This window comes from Aptenodytes patagonicus, chromosome 1 (assembly GCF_965638725.1).
Source record: "Aptenodytes patagonicus chromosome 1, bAptPat1.pri.cur, whole genome shotgun sequence".
Classification (NCBI taxonomy): Eukaryota; Metazoa; Chordata; class Aves; order Sphenisciformes; family Spheniscidae; genus Aptenodytes; species Aptenodytes patagonicus.
This window is the reverse complement of record NC_134949.1, coordinates 87,793,079-87,809,101: the sequence shown is the minus strand read 5'-3', so window position 1 is coordinate 87,809,101 and position 16,023 is coordinate 87,793,079. Positions and strand designations below refer to the sequence as shown.

The 16,023-nt window shown below is 54.7% G+C and overlaps 1 protein-coding gene across 2 annotated transcripts; it reads left to right on the top strand.

Moving 5' to 3' along the window:
- Positions 1-44: 44 nt before the first annotated feature.
- ENO2 (enolase 2) lies at positions 45-10,041 on the top strand. Of its 2 annotated transcripts, XM_076347111.1 has the most exons (12): positions 45-197; positions 3,449-3,540; positions 4,505-4,600; positions 4,886-4,944; positions 5,979-6,048; positions 6,221-6,354; positions 7,046-7,268; positions 7,712-7,909; positions 8,038-8,239; positions 8,446-8,554; positions 8,692-8,750; positions 9,093-10,041. In XM_076347111.1, the coding sequence occupies exons 2-12, from the start codon at positions 3,456-3,458 to the stop codon at positions 9,160-9,162; spliced, it is 1,305 nt and encodes a 434-aa protein (XP_076203226.1). In that variant the 5' UTR covers positions 45-197; positions 3,449-3,455; the 3' UTR covers positions 9,163-10,041. The 2 variants fall into 2 exon arrangements, with proteins under 2 accessions (XP_076203226.1, XP_076203235.1); XM_076347120.1 differs by lacking the exons at positions 45-197; positions 4,886-4,944 and having other exon boundaries at positions 3,453-3,540.
- Positions 10,042-16,023: the final 5,982 nt, after the last annotated feature.

The following is a 16,023-nucleotide window of genomic DNA, read 5'->3' as shown; positions in this document are numbered from 1 at the left end:
ATCCTGACTCATCGCAGCTCTGGGTCACATGCTGCTGTCCCGGCCCTATCAGGGGCGTCTCCATCCTGCTGCCGCCGCCACTGTTGGCTTAGAGGACACATCATCTCCCCTTGAGGTCCTGCATCCCTCCTCAGCTTCGTCCTCTCTCCTTTCTACCAGCACTTTCTCAATCTCTCGTTCACCCCTGCCCTAAGAAGGTAAGTGTCTCCCCACAGCCAGCACCCCCTCACCGCATGCATGTTCCTGCTCCCCACCCTGTGCCCTCCAAACCCCACACGCACTTTGGGGTCCCTGCGGAGAAGGACCACGGTGAGCGGCATTAGCAACTAAACTCCCCTCACTTCCTCCCCCTGCTCCTCCCACCTCTTTCTCCTCACCCCCACCCTTCTCACTTTTCTTTCATATTTTAATTTCAGGTACTCCCTCCTTCCCTACCCCCGGCAAGCATCATTTCAGATGTGAACCTAGGGAGTTGCAGGAGGGGGGCAACCGACAAGGATAGGTGGTGCTCCCAAGGGCATTGCTGGGAGGTGCTGCGGGATGGAGCTTTACCTGGGGGAGGGGGGTGGTAGTGGGGAGGAGGCGAAGCTCAGTTTGGGCACTGCTGGGGAAAGGACCCAGGCTCAGAGCAGACCAGCCCCCCAGCCTCCCGAGGTGTTGACATAAACACAGGCGTTCAGCCGGGTCCCAAGGAGAGGGAGGGAGAGAGAGGGAGGGAGAGAGAGGGAGGGAGGGAGAGAGAGGGAGGGAGGGAGAGAGGGAGGGAGGGAGGGAGGGAGGGAGGGAGGAGAGGGGATGTTTTCTTATCTGCACAGCCCCACACCACACGGGGGGGGAGCAGCAGGGAGAGGAGGTGACAGTCAAGCAAGCAATAGCTGCATCAGCCACGACACTGCAGCAGTGCGGGCTTCCTGGGAGCAGTGCCCAGCCCGGGGGAATCGCAGCCGCACACGGGACTGGTGGCAGTGGCTTAGGGGAAAGGTCTTCGCCATGCTGGCCTGCCTGGTGGGGAGGGGGAATTGCTGCGGCGTGAACTCCAGCGAGACGATGCCCTGGCAACACGCAGTGCCACGAAGCACTGCCCGCAGGAAGGCACTGCAGCAGTGCCAGTCTCCCAGGCTGTCCTGCCCAGCCCCTGTTCAAGCGAGGCTGCCCAGCCTCCAGCCTGGCTCCTCTCTCCTCCTCACTCTGGTCTACAGGCTCCCAGCTATGACTCCGTCCCAATCCCTTATCCCAGCTTATCCGCCTCTGACCTGCTTTCAGGACAGTGCAGCTGATGCCAGGGATTTCAGGGTGGTTCTTTGCGCTGTTCAAAGGAGGGCAAACGCAGCGGGACACAAGGCAGCAACACAAGTGGAGAAAGGAGTGTGAAGGACTAGAGGGGAGAAGAGATCGAATGAGTGATGAGGTGGGGCAGGCAAGGCTGGATTTGGGCTTCTCATTTGGCTTCCTCGGAGCTGGCCCCAACAGGGGCAGGTGGACGTGGGCAGAGGGATGTGACCACGGGCAACATGACCACATAAGCAGAGAGGCACTGCATCTGGCACGGGTCTTGCTGTCAAAGGTCACTTTAATGGGGTCCTGTTCCTCTCTTCCCTGTGGAGGCTGTTGGGGCATGGCCAGGGCACTGCTGCAAAGGAAGCTCACAGCTGCGCTGGCACGGCTCTGGAGGAAGTTCCCACAGCGTGTGCCAGATGGCGTGAGGAGTGCTGCCAAAGCGGCTGATGGGGGATTCCAGCCCAGATGGACATGGTGGAGGGTCCTGTGCAGGCTCCAGAGAGCCCTGGTGTCGCTGACTGAAACTCCCCAGTATGGGAAGCTCTTGCTGGAACTTCAGAGCAGCGCGATTTCCTCACGCCTGTGCCATTTCCACCCACCCCAGGCAAGGGGGTCGAGAGCTGACTCTGGCTTCCCCCAGCCTGCTTCTTAGCTCTCCTCAGTACTGTGATGTGCTATTTGCAGCACCCCCCACACGGCACACACTCCCAACCTGTGCTGAGCCCCCCTGAGAGACGCTCACACGCACCATGGCGTGGTTCCGGCTGGGGCCCCATGGTTACCCCGGCCCCGGCCTCTGCACCGAGTTTTGCGTGGGTCCGGCCCTGCTCAGGGTTGAGTGAATCATCTGTGGGAGCCGGGGGAGGAAAACCTGGCGGGGCTGGGAGCGTGGGGTGACACACACCTCACTGCTGCTACTCCCTCTCCAGGGGGGATGCGGCTCTCCGGCATCGCACAGCCCTACAGCCGGGGGAATAAGAAGGTGGGATGGGGGGGCTGAGTTATTTTGGACTCCCTAGGGAGCAAACTTCATCAAGAGAAGCTCTTCAAAACAGCCGTCCTCACCCACAAGCCTGTTTTCCACTCCAGGTTTAACTAGGTGCATCCAAAACACCAGGTTTCCTCACCCTCCTCATCCGACAGATATGTCTCCCAGACTCATCCGCTTCCCCATGTCAGGAGCAGAGTGAAGGGTCGGGAGCTGGGCCCAGCCCCCGTGTTCGGGCAGGGCCAGGTCCCCCCTCCCTTCAGAGCCCTTTCTCCCACATCTGAGGCACCGTGGCCTTCAGCAAGATGGCTCCTCCGGCTGCTGGCCTCCTCCACCCTCCCATCGCCTCAGCACAGCCTGACCCAGCAGCTCATGAGGGAGCTGGGAAGGCTAAGCCAGGTGTTTGGGCGGGGGGGGACGCGGCTGGGGTCTGCAAGAGCCAGGCTGGGGCAGCTCCCCCCGCTGCGGGCTGGAGAGGGGCTGAGGGTCCCCGCGGGCCGGCAGCCCCCCTGCCCTGCCCGGCTCTGCCCCAGGCAGCCGCTGCACTCGGCTGGCTCCCTGCCCGCTGCGCACAGACACAGCGGCCGCTCGCTGCCTGGCCCTGGCAGGGACCATCCTTGCCTCCCGGCAAGGGGAAGGGAGACACTGGGAGCTGGTGCCCCATCCTTATCACCAGGGTGGGGACACCTCCCGGCTGCACCAGCTGATCTCTCCCTCTCTGCTGCCTGTGGATGCTGTGGCACCCTCCCCATATCTGCCACCCAGGCTCGTATCAGGAGCCCTGAGAAGCAGCAGCACTCAGCCGTGGTGCAGGGAGAGAGGGAGAGAGAGCTCTCAGTTTGTCATCTGCAGCAAAGGGACAGAATAAATTCAAGTAGATAACCAGTTCCTGTACAAAATGTGGCTAGATTCCCACAATCTGGGTTTTAATAGCAATTTCTAAATTTCCTTGAGCCGATAGTTTTAGCTCCAGCTCCTAAGGTCACTTTTCCTTGAGCGCCCTTCTCTCTTTTGGTGTCTTGTCTAGACATTAGAAGGGTGAGCACCATCTCAGAGCTGAACATGTCCTCTCCTCTCCTCTCCTCTCCTCTCCTCTCCTCTCCTCTCCTCTCCTCTCCTCTCCTCTCCTCTCCTCTCCTCTCCTCTCCTCTCCTCTCCTCTCCTCTCCTCTCCTCTCTACAGACTCACCATGGCAGTCGAGAGGATCCATGCCCGCGAGATCCTGGACTCCCGTGGGAACCCCACCGTTGAGGTGGACCTGTACACACACAAAGGTATGCGGGTGAGGACAAGAGATGGAGGGGAAGTCCTGCCCACCCCGGCGGAGCTGGTGCTGCACAGCAGCCTGGCACACTCTGCCGAGAGCATGGAGGGTCTTCTCCGGTGAACCCCTGGCAGACAGCAAGCCAGGGGAAGACGCAGAGACCAAAACTCTGCTTGTGGCTCTGCTTGTGCATGTGCTCAGCAACTTCGCACATGTGCTGGGCAAATCACGACGAGACAGCTGGCTGCCATGCATGTCATGGCTTGAACCATGTGCCTGCTAGTAGCAGGGACAGAAAGTTTCATTAACATAAATATATTTACCTTCTTGTCATATCACCGTGATGCCCTGCTGCAGCTATGCTTTTAGTCCTGGGACACAGTACAAATTTGGAAACATGTCCATGGCCATGCTCATGAGGCAGGGGAAGGTTTGTCCCTGAGATCTCTGTGCAGGTATGTACATGCACGTGTCTCAACTGGAAGAGCTGCATCTGCGCTGGGCCCAAAGCTAGGTGGGCTGAGGGGTGAGGATCAGTGAGGAGCCAGAGCAGGCATCCAATCAGTCTCTTCCTTCTTCGCCGAGGCAGAAACCCAGCCCCAGTCTGAGGGGGAGGAAGCTGCTGGTGGCTGTGGATCAGGCTGCTTCTGGAACCAGGAGGAGGGCTGAGGAGCCAGGCTTCCACCTGTCATCCGTAGTTCTGGGATCAGTGTGGACCTCTGGGTGCCTGAGATCCAGGTTTCTCAGTCTGGAAGCCCTGGGTGCATTTATTTCTGCCACCCTGGTGCTCCACCTCCGAGAAGTGTTCCACCTCTGAGAAGACCAGCCATGAGCAGCCAGCCAGCTGGGCCATCTGTTTGCACAAGTGGTTGCCACATCCTTTCCCACAACAGCAGGACAGAAGCAGGTGCATGAGGGTTTTCCCTCCTTTTCACCCTCTGCTCGTCTCACACCCGTGTTTTGCTGTTTCCCAGGCATGTTTCGAGCAGCAGTCCCCAGCGGCGCGTCCACTGGTATTTACGAAGCGCTGGAGCTGCGAGACAATGACAAGTCACGTTTCCTCGGAAAAGGTGGGGAGATGCCTGCTCCACATCCTGTCTCTGGGGCTGCCTGTGCATGGGGCTCCGCCGGAGGGTGCCGCGCATCCACTGGCGTGATGCGGATGTGTCCCACTGCCCTCAGGGAGACCACAGAGGCACAGACCTAGTGTAAAGTGAAAGATCAGGCCTCGATCTTCCCTCACTGTCTCCCTCTCTCAGTCTCTCTATCGGTCCTCTCCCTCCCTCTTTCCACTCTCCTCTTTGCCTCACTTTCTCTCTCTCTCTCTCTCTTTCTCTGTCTCTTCCCTTCTTCAGGGGTCCTGCAGGCCGTGGATCATATCAACAGCACTGTCGCCCCAGCTCTCGTGGGCTCTGTAAGGATTTCTCTTTGTTCTCCCTTGTCCAACGCTTACTCTGGTCCGTCTCTGTCCCCTGATCTCTGTTTCTGCCTCTCTTCATCTCACTGGGTTAACAGACATAGTGATGCTCTCTGTGAACCTGGGCACACCCATCCTGCCCTCCATGCCTGTATGTGTCCGCAGCAATCTTTTCTATGGGCGGAAAGGATTTAATGCTACCTGGTCCACTGCAGCATCTGTACCACCTAACTAGTCCCCTCGATGCTCCCTGTAGAGCCCTCTTGCTCTTTCAGATGTGCTCCTCCTCAAGCACTGAATCTCATCCACATGTCTGTGGCCTCACACCCGTTTGTCTCATCCAGCATTCATGGTGTGATGAGCAATGACCATACTGTGCAAGGTCTGGCAGCACCCCCAGCACAGCCTTGCGGAGTGGTGGTGTCACATCTGTAACCTGTTTACACCTGAAGACCTGGAGCCTGCTCTGAGGAGAGCTGAGCTGAAGCCACACGTTACACCCCATGCAGCCCGTGGGGGGGTCTGGCTGAGAGCCCAGCTCTCTCCACCCCTGAAAAATACCCGGCCTGGTGGAGGGCTGCCTGTATTGGGCCTAATCCTGCTCTCCACCTTGCTCTGGCATATGGCTCCATCCAGTCTACAGTCGCTTGTTTGGGACTGAGCATGTACTGTTGTTCTGCCTAGCTTCTGTGTGGTCACAGCACCACAAAGCTCCCTGGAAGCTGCCAAAAGGCTGGGTAAATCCCCAAGGGAGTCCTGTGGCCCCAGCAATGCGTAGCCTTGCCTGGGCTGCTGCTGATCCCCTCTCCAGCATGGGTACAAGTGCACTGCACTGCAGCAACATCATCATGGTTACCTAACTTGACTATATACCGAGGCACTAATTTCCGGAGCTTTGTGTGTATGTGTTCCCCCACAAGCTAAAAAGGTCCCTGTACCCCCAGCTTCTCCATCAACGCCTCCTTTCTCGCACACCAGAGCCAACAGCTCTTCTCAGCCTCCCCTTCTCAGGAGCTGTTTCTTTCTTGCAGGGCCTCTCTGTTGTGGATCAAGAGAAGATAGACAATCTGATGCTTGAGATGGACGGCACAGAGAACAAATGTAATTCATTCCTTTTATTTGGCCTGGGAAGTAAAGAGCATGGGAGGCTGCAGGGCTGGAGCGGGGGGCACTGTCAGAGCTGTGGTGAGCCCAAGGCTGGGCTGGCAAGGGCACCCGCTGGGCAGGAGGTTGCTGCCTGCAAAGCCTAACTCCTCCTTTGTTTTGCCCACAGCCAAGTTTGGTGCCAATGCTATTCTGGGAGTTTCGCTGGCTGTGTGCAAGGCGGGAGCTGCAGAGAAGGATGTCCCCCTGTACCGGCACATTGCTGACCTGGCCGGCAACTCCGATCTCATCCTTCCTGTGCCAGTAAGACTCCTCCATCCTTGATATCCACCTTCAGAAACTCCAAAAGAAAGTTCAAAGGGTGTGTTGGGAGGTAGAGAAGGAAGGGATATAGGACTGAAACATCAGCTGAGTGCACTGCACTTGTCAAGGAAGCAAACCAAGGCCTGAGGTTTGTCAGGTTTCAATATGGAAAAGAGGGCCCTGAGGAGGATACAGCAGAGGTTGTGGTGGGGGTTGGCTGAGGATCTCACTGTTAGCACAAGAACCAGAGGGCATCATGTGAACCCTCTGGGACACAGTTCAAAACAAGGGAATGTGGGTCTTCAGACCAGGGGTAGCTGCCCTGTGAAACTCCTTCACAAAGGCTGTTGTGGATGCTAAAGTTTTCTCAGGATCAAGGAGAAAGATCCTGGAAGAGAGATTGACGTAGCATTGTTGATAAACACATACAGATAAACACAGCACAGATAAAACACATATAGCTCAGGAGTGGGAAACAGGTGGGAAAGTCCTCTCCAACCATTTGCTTTGAGCCACTGTTGGAAGGAAGACACCAGGCTGTATGTGCCTTTGGTGTGATGCGTTGTAGCTGATGTGTTACGTTACCCTGTGGGATGTGGCATGAATGGGCATGGTGACTCATCTGCGAGCCTCCTCTAGGTGGTGCCAAGACCGGTTCCTTCGGCTCTGATTCTCTTATGGACTCTTCCAGGCTTTCAACGTGATCAATGGAGGTTCCCACGCAGGCAACAAACTGGCCATGCAGGAGTTTATGATCCTGCCTGTGGGAGCTGAAAGCTTCCGCGATGCCATGCGCATCGGGGCTGAAGTCTATCACAACCTCAAGAGTGTCATCAAGGAGAAGTATGGCAAAGATGCTACCAATGTGGGTGATGAAGGAGGCTTTGCCCCCAACATCCTGGAAAATAGTGAAGGTGAGAGCCTTGCAAAGATGGGATACCCCTGCCTGCAATGTTGTGGCTTCCTACACCCAGCTCACAGCATTCCCCAAAGATTGGTTCAAAATGTGATGCCTCAGTGTTATTGACCTCCTGTGTTAGAGAATGGTTTCTAAGCTCCTTCTCCTTGGGGTGGCCTTGATCTGTCATGGCCTTTCACATGTGCACAGACTTTTCCAAGGCCTTCCCCTAACTTGTCACTGGGCTGTGGATTGTATTTTAATTCCTCCTCGTCCTTTTGGATATGGCCTCCACAGCTCCTTGGCATGTTTCTGTTGCGCTCTGGGCTCCCTTCTACCTCTCCCATCACATCGTCAGACTCTCAGTGGCTCTCGGGACCCTCCCAGGGGAGGTTCCCACTGAAAGTCAGAGCTCTCTGCACAGGCTGACTCTCATGACTGCAACTTTCCTCCTCCCAGCTCTGGAGCTCCTCAAGGAAGCTATCGACAAGGCGGGCTACACGGACAAGATTGTCATTGGTATGGATGTGGCAGCCTCTGAGTTCTACCGTGATGGCAAATATGACCTGGACTTCAAGTCCTCAGATGACCCAAGCCGCTATATTTCTGCAGATGAGCTGGGTGACCTCTACCAAAGTTTTGTACGTGATTATCCAGGTGAGCTGCTGTGCTTGGCAGTAGGGAATCAGCACTGATGTTGCATACTTAACAGGTGCATCCCCTCTGTGTTTTTGGGGTGGAAAGGGTTGCAGCTTTGACTCATGTCTCTTCTGTTGTCCCTTCAGTGGTCTCCATCGAGGATCCCTTTGACCAAGATGACTGGGAGGCCTGGTCCAAGTTCACAGCCAATGTGGGGATTCAGATAGTGGGAGATGACCTGACAGTGACAAACCCCAAGCGCATCGAACGAGCTGTTGAAGAGAAGGCCTGCAACTGCCTTCTGCTCAAAGTCAACCAGATTGGATCTGTCACAGAGGCCATCCAAGCGTAAGTGCAGCCCGCTGCCCTTGTCCTGCGAAAGGGTGGGTGATGAACCACAGCAGGGTGTCACGCTATCCATTGGATGAATAGACTTTTGTCTCTACCAGAGCGTAGGATGCTGAGGGTGGGAGGAGAGGGTGCCTGGATCTCACCCTGTGCAGGTGGTGGTAATAGGAGTGAGAGCTACTGACTGCATTTCTCGCTCCTTGCAGCTGCAAGTTGGCCCAGGAGAACGGCTGGGGTGTGATGGTGAGCCACCGATCTGGGGAGACCGAAGACACCTTCATTGCTGATCTGGTTGTAGGACTGTGCACTGGGCAGGTAGGTGAGACCCAGGCCACACGCAGGCCTGGAGGAAAGCGAAGGGATGTGAAGACAGAATCCCCTGCCCTGCCATGGGAAACTGGTACAAGTCATAACAGTGTCTTACAGTGTTTGTTTTGGGGAATGCTTTACAGATAAAGACGGGTGCTCCCTGCAGGTCTGAACGCCTGGCTAAATACAACCAGCTCATGAGGTAAGGGGCTCCAGGGACGGGAACCCAGAAGAGAGAACGGGGGAGTGACTAATTGGGGTGGGAGAAGCTGAAAGCCCAAGGGTAGATGGGGCTTGTGGGGGAAATGTCATGAAGACAAGGCGCAGAGGTGACAGTGGGATCCCAGAGAGATCTCTGGAGCAGACTCCTTCCCTCCTCCTTGGTGTGAGGGTGCAGCCCCACAGGTGCAGCAGCTGGCAGGAGCTGAGCTCCTCTGGCCCATGTCAGCTTCCTGGCCAATGCACTGCCTCTCCGGCGCCCTGGTGCTTCCGATGCTCCCTCACAGCAAGGGCCTGATGTGTGCTGTCTCTCTCTGTCCTGCAGGATTGAGGAAGAGCTTGGCGATGAAGCACGCTTTGCCGGACACAACTTTCGCAACCCAAGTGTTCTTTGAACATTGTCCCCAGGGCACAGCCACCCTGCTGCTCTTTCCCACCTCACAGACTGTGAAGCCCCCTTCCCTCCACTGCTCCCTTTTTTGCTCTTTCTTCCCCCCTCCGCCACCCGGTTCCCTCTCACCTCAAACCCCCTCGAGTTCAGGTGTCCCCGGCTAGACGTACCCAGGTGAAGGATGAGAGAGAGGCCTACACCCTGTCCCTTGCTTTGGGGTCATAAGCATTTCTGGATCTAGGCATTGTGTGTCTTTTGTTTTTTGTGCAGGGCTGCGTCTGAGCTGCTCTGTTCATGTGTTAGACTATGAGAGCATGCTGCCCGGTGTGTTTCCCTTGTACGCCGAAGCATGTGCAGTGAACATATGTGTGTCGGCTGGTGTGTTAGGACAAGTGTCGCACCTGTAGCTGTGTTTGGACGAGAGTCACCAGTGGCTCGCTCTCGTTGTGCATGCGTGTAGGTGTATGTGTACTGGCCTACAGCGTCCTTGTGCCCCAGGTGTGTGTTTGCGCTGAGCCCTGGTGGGACCCGAGTGTCCCCTCCTTCCACCACGAGTGCTGTGCTGTGCTGTGTTGGGCTGTGCTTGCCAGCAGCTTAGCGTTGAAGTGCACTGCTGTTCCTCAGTGGGGGTGTGTGTGTGTGCTGTCAGTCTCCGGGTCAGCACGTAGTACTGTGGGGCGATATATTAAAACACATCCGTAAACAAACCCATGCTCTCATTTGCTTCTCGTGACCTTTTTCTCTCTGTTTCCTTCCCTCTTGCACTCCTTCACCCTCTTCTCCGCCCATAATGTCTGCTTCACCTTCTGGACAGCCCATGCTCAGCTGAGCAACAGAGAAACTACAGATCCCTAAACTCAATTAAAATGTATTTCACACCTGAGTTGCCTGGCTTGGCCTGATGTTTCTCTCTACATGCCAGTGTTTGGGAAGTGGGGACATTTTGCCATCAATGCACGAGAGGCTCACGCAGAAAGGTAACCAAAACAAGAGAAAGAACAGGCCCAGGTACCCCCACCTCCTTCCACAGCCTTGTCCCACAGCCAGACTGCTCTGTCGGCCACCCAGCTGGGGAACGCCGAGGGGAAGGCAGGTGGGAGGGTGGGAATTGCCCCCACCATCTCCACCAAATCACGTCGCATGAAGATCTGCTGTGCAGGGATTTTAATCGAGCCCTCCACTGATGTAAAGACCTCGGGACTGGCCACAGGCCAGCTGCCCACTTGACATCAAGTGATGGTACGCTGGAACTGCAAGTCTTCGGGAGAGAAAAAGCTGATCCCCCTCCCCCAAAAGGGGCTTGCAGAGCAGTGGAGGGGTAGACGGGATGTCAGTCTCTCTCAGCTCCATCTTGTTTCACAGGGGCAACACAGCGGTACTTGGTGAAAGTATTCCAGCTCCGGCTGGTGCCCCGGCAGGCTGAGTGCCAGCAAACCCCAGCGCCTGCTCAACAGCGTTATTCTGGACAGACTCCAATCGAGGTGGGAGGCCGGGGGGTGCTACTGTGAGAAATCCAACCCCAGCTATGGCAGAGAATAAACGGCACCCTGCCCACCGTTATCAGCTCACGTCAGTAGCCCTAGATCTAGGGGATCACTAGTGAATACAGAACAAATCTTGGTGCTAATGAGTAGCTTGTGTTCTAGCTGCAGGCCATGTCTCTCCCACCGTCTCCCTGAAGTCTCCCCCTCAGCCTCTTGGAGCAGCAGCGTAGCCGCGGAGTAAAACTCCCCCCAAACTCAAAGGCTGCACCTAAAAGCCAGTGTCCAGCTCCACACCTCGTGCCCACGGGTGAACAAACCAGTGCAAACCCCGAAGATGCTGGGAGGCACACGGAGGCCGCCGCTGGCCGTGCCATGCGGTCACAAAGGAGGAAACTCCCGCAGCCGGGCGGCGGGGCTCGTTGCAGGATGCCCACCCCCCGGGGAGGCAGGGGGGCAGCGGCGCCACCAGCACGGGCCGGCAGCCCGGACAAGGCGACGGGAAGAAGGGGGGGCGCTGAGGGCCGGCGGGGTCCCACGGGCGGCTGCCTGCCCCGCACCGCGGCCCGGCCGCGGCTGCCTTCTGGGAGCTGTAGTCCGGGCGCCGCTCGGGGAACGCTCCATTTTCCCGTGCCGGAGCCCGCCGCGCCGCACGATGCGGCCCCCCGGCAGGGAGGGGGCGGCGGCGGCGCCGCCGCACCGGGCTCCCCTCAGGCGTCACCCGCCAGCCCGCGCCCGGCCGCGGGGGCCGGGGGGGGGGGGGCGGGCGGGGCTGCGCGGTGTCCCCCGCGGCGTCCCCCGCAGTCACGTCTCCCGCAAAAGCGTTTGGGGGCGACAGGGCTGTTCTTGTGAAGGAAAGTGCATTTTGGGTGCGTGCGTGCGTGAGGTACGGGGAGTGTGCTATTTTTTCCTGTTGTACACCTAACTGCTGTTTTCCTTTGTTTTAGGTGCTGGGGTTTGGCAAACGGTATGGCTATTGCTGAGCAGTTTTTTGGAAATAAGTTTCTTAGCTTTCATATTCCCAAGAGCATCTCTCCTCTCTCCCCCCCCCCCCCCCCTTTGTCTTTTTTGTGCCAGCAAGGAAATTAGGTAGTCAAGGTAGTCGGTGTTGCCCATTTAAATGCAGCAATGCTGTAGCAGCGGGCAACGGGTATATATGTCCCTACATTCTGGTAAGAATTTGTTAGTGAAGAGTTATCGCCAGTGAGGTATTGTCACGTCCCTGTGTCAGAGAAGACGCGTGAAAGCACTGGGGTGATGAGAATGCATTGCGCCGTAGCACTGCCTCACCTTGGTGCCTTTTCTGAATCAAATCTTGTCAATGATGGCACAATGTAGATAAGGAATATATGACCCTGGTATGTTTGCTTGGGTCACTGCAAATATTTATCCTTAGCCAATGCATCGTAAGATATATGCTGCTTTCTCTTTGCTTCAGTGGCAGAGATGTGGTTATAGTTGCTTTGTGATAGAAATGTCCAAACACTGTGCTATTCCCGCACCTGAGGACTCCTGTTGCATAAGCTGATGTCTCCATCAGATTGGTGTGCCACAATGTGCATTCAGTCGGAGTATGAGGAACAGCACAGAGATGGGCTGGAGATGTGGCAATATCTGTGAAGGGAAACATTTGTCGGATTGGTTTTCTTTTAGCTCTCAAATCATGCTCTGTTTAGATGACATTTTCAGAGCAATGTCGAGCTGTTAAAGGGATAATTTAACACTAGCTCCACCCCCCCACCCCCCCAAAGCCTGCAGAATTGTTCTTTCATTTCTAAATAGGTGCGTGTGTCCGTTGAAGGAGCTGGAAGGGGAGATGTCACTGAATTAGGCTTGTTGTAGAGCACAGGGAAGCCTTAAGGATGAAGAGCTACTGAATCTCTCCGCTATCTTTTTGTCTCTCTCAAGAACGATGGGGTCGTGTTCAACCTTGGGAAACCAACATCTTCAACATAGGAGGCCGTCAGAGACACTCTTCTGCCGAACATCTGACAAAGAGGTCCAAAAATTTGGGTAATTCCTATAAGGTGCTGGACACCTTACTCAAATGAAGAGTATTTGGCTCTGTTGCTGGAAAACTGAATGCGGACAGCTTGGACAGGTTGTCAGGAGGGCATTATGAAGCTTGCTCTCTGGGCAAAGATCAGCTTACCAGAGCATTGCATGACTCACTGTGGAAGCAGCTGTAACTGTGTGCTACGCCATGTATGGGGGAGGTAAAACACCTCTGTAAATGATGCAGATGCCACAGTTCTGGATAAACTGTGTGCATCTTAGGGGTCTCTGCTAGCACAGTGCACATCCTGCTGTGCCTCGGAAATCAGCCGTGCAGCTGTGACATACTGGCACATCCAGTGGACAACTGAACTGGGGTGATGCCCCTTGCCCCTCACTTCTAGAGGATGCCAGAGTGGCACATGAATGAACCTCCACAATTAACACCTCCCTGTGCTGTAGCCCAAGCCCAATTAGCTTGATTAAATGGTAAACTGAGGCAGCTCATTGTTTCATTACCAGTCACTGAGCCACCTCGGCCATGGGGACAGCCATTGCTGGGAGACTGGTGAGACTGGGCGAGGAGGTTTATAACCTTCTCAGTGTTTCATTTCCCAACAAACACCGGTTCACAGGTATTATTTGTGTGAGTTTGAGAGAGCAAGCCAGGAGAAGCCATCCTGGGTGGCCCTGGCTGGGTTCTGGCTCGGAGAAAGACTTTCCTCAGGCCTAGTGCAGACTAGAGGGCTTGCTTGATTATTCTTTTCATCAAGGAAACTACTATGTGTTGTGTGTGTGCACTGTCGAAAAGGGAAATGGGGGTCTGTGTATTTTTAGAATCAGAGTTTCATAGGAAGATTGAGATGGGAAGGGATGTCTGGAGGTCTCCACTCCAAACTCCTGCTCACGGCAGGGCTAGCGCCAGAGCTAGATCAGGCTGCTCAGGGCCTTGGCCAGGTGGTTCCTGAACATCTCCAAGGGGGAGTTTCCCCAGCCCCTCTGGGCACCTGTGCCAGTGCTGAACCACCCTCAGGGAGGAGGTTTACCCTTTATCTAGCCAGAATTTCCCTTGTTGCAAATTTCGTAACCATTTCACTGTGCATCCATCAGAAGAGCTTGTCTCTGACTTCTCTATAACCCTCCCCCCCCAAAAAAAAATAGCTGAAGAGAGTAATTAATGCCCCCCCAACCTTTCTCTACTCCAGGCTGAAAGACTCAGCTCCTTCAGCCTTCCCTTGTACGCCACGGGCTCCAGCACCTTAACTATCTCATTGCCCCCCTGCAGGACTGTGTCTGGTTTATCAGCCTCTCTCTTGTGCTGTACTTCTGTAAGAAGGCTACATCCCAGCCAAGGCCTCTCATTTCGCAGGCTACTGTTTATCCCCTGGTAGAACTGGAAAGCAGTGGGATGACGCGGCTGAAGAGACCTCAAGAGATGGCGTGGCCCATCTCCCTGCTCCAAGGGAGGAGCAGCTGCACCCCAGCAAGCTTGGTGTCTGCTTGCCAATCCTCCTAGCTGGCTCACAGGCTCCCCGAGTCATTTATCCATCCTGAAAAGGTACAGCTAATAATGCTCTTGATTTGCCCAAGGTCTTCAATCTGTTGATTTCAAAGGTGAGATCATTTTATTTCCCGTGTTCTGCAGCCAGTTCACCTTGGTCTCTCCGTACGAGGACACACGACCGCTTGTGTTTCTCTTGTCTGTTTTCCGCTTATGTTGACCGCCCTGAATCGGAGTAAAAAGTGTGGTTTTACCTACCAGCAATTTGGCTATGAGGCTTTCTGAGCGGGGAAGGGGAAACAGTTTGACGCCTTTAGGAAGGCTGACAGCACCTGTGTCAACCCTCCTCACAGCCCTCTGGAAGCTTCCTGGTCACATCCTCCACAGCCTGTCCTCAGCCAGCCATAGACCCAGAAAAGGTCCCGACCAGCTGCACTTGTCTTCAATCACTCATTGTTTTTCGTCCCGCTGGCCAAAAACCTCGGCCTTACTGGTGGAGATGCCGCTTTTTGTCCACAAGCAAGCCCTCAGAAGTCAGGATTACACAAATGCAAATTGTTACCCTGCCCCCTGGTCCTGCTTCTCTTCTGAATCGCCTCCAATGACTTTTCATAAACGAAGACCGCGGGCTTTACAGGAGACAGGCCACCTTTGGCTGGCTTCTTGAAATAACACTAAGCCTAGTAAGATTTTCATAAGGCATTGGGGCATCTGCTTCTTCTCTTACGGAATAATAAATGACACTAAAATCTTGATAATAAATTTAACATTTGCTTAAGTCAGATTTTTGAACTCAAGCAACTGACCTGGTTATGGGAGATGATGACATTAAAACCATTCGGGGCTTGACTTAGTGGTTAAATAAACTTGGTATCACATGTTACTGATCCAGAAGACCCTGGGACTGAAGCAATACCAACCACTGTAGCTTTCACAGAGGCTTTTCCCCAAATCACAAACCTTAGGGATCTGGGTATTTTGTTTAGCATCCAGAAAACAGGGATTTTGACAAGATCTTCCTCCTTCATGAATCATCATTTTGGCCTTTAAGGGTCACACTCATTATGAGCTTGGGACGCAAAGCTGTCAGCTCCTAAGGTAACAGTTTGACTCAGCTGTGACAACTGCAAACACTACCACCTCAACAGCAGTAATAATATTCTTTCTTGTTTTCCGGGGCTCAGCTTGGTAAGACACTTTGTAAAGCAGATAATGCTTACCTCTGTGCTTGGGATCAACAGGGTGTTCTCTTCAACACAGCACCTCTGCAAAATAATATTCTGAAATGTTTCGGACTGACCACCCAAAAATCAGTGGGCATTTTTGCAAATGTTAGCCATGGCTTTTTCAGTCTCCCACTCCACGTGTGTAAATCAGAAAGTACTAGGGAACAATAGCACCCCGGGATTAGTGCTGACAGGGCGGGGGCTCTCGGCGAGGGTCAAGACAAAGAGGTAGGTTGGGGAGAAGGGCGGATGAAAGAATGAACGAGGGCTGGAGACGTGAGGCATGATTATATTGTGCAACGGGGTGCTGCGTGCCAACGGGGCTGGCTCTGGAACGAGAGGCACCAAGAGGAACGCTGCGTCCAGGATAAATAGGGAGGCCCTGAAATGGTACAGTACCCCTGGGAAGAGGGTGTGGAGCAAACGTGTCGGGAGCCATCGGCTTACAAGGGTGTTGCAGGGACATTGTTATTAATGTTTTTAAAGTGTTCGGGTGATTACCACTACAGAAAAACCCACGAGGAGATTAATACATCTGTATTCAGTGTCGAGTTTGGATGCCGTACAGTAAATAGTGCTTGGAGCCATGTAACAGACAATAAGAATTACTGAATAAAAACCCGTTGAGAGCACACCATCCAGCCTGCTCACTGAAAGGTCCT

Bases quoted from the DNA above. Each gene is read 5' to 3' on its own strand.
- ENO2 (XM_076347111.1), top strand. From the start codon at position 3,456: ATGGCAGTCGAGAGGATCCATGCCCGCGAGATCCTGGACTCCCGTGGG. The intron at 4,945-5,978 runs GTAAGGATTTCT...TCTTTCTTGCAG, and splicing joins CCCCAGCTCTCGTGGGCTCT to GGCCTCTCTGTTGTGGATCA. The intron at 7,910-8,037 runs GTGAGCTGCTGT...TTGTCCCTTCAG, and splicing joins TTTTGTACGTGATTATCCAG to TGGTCTCCATCGAGGATCCC.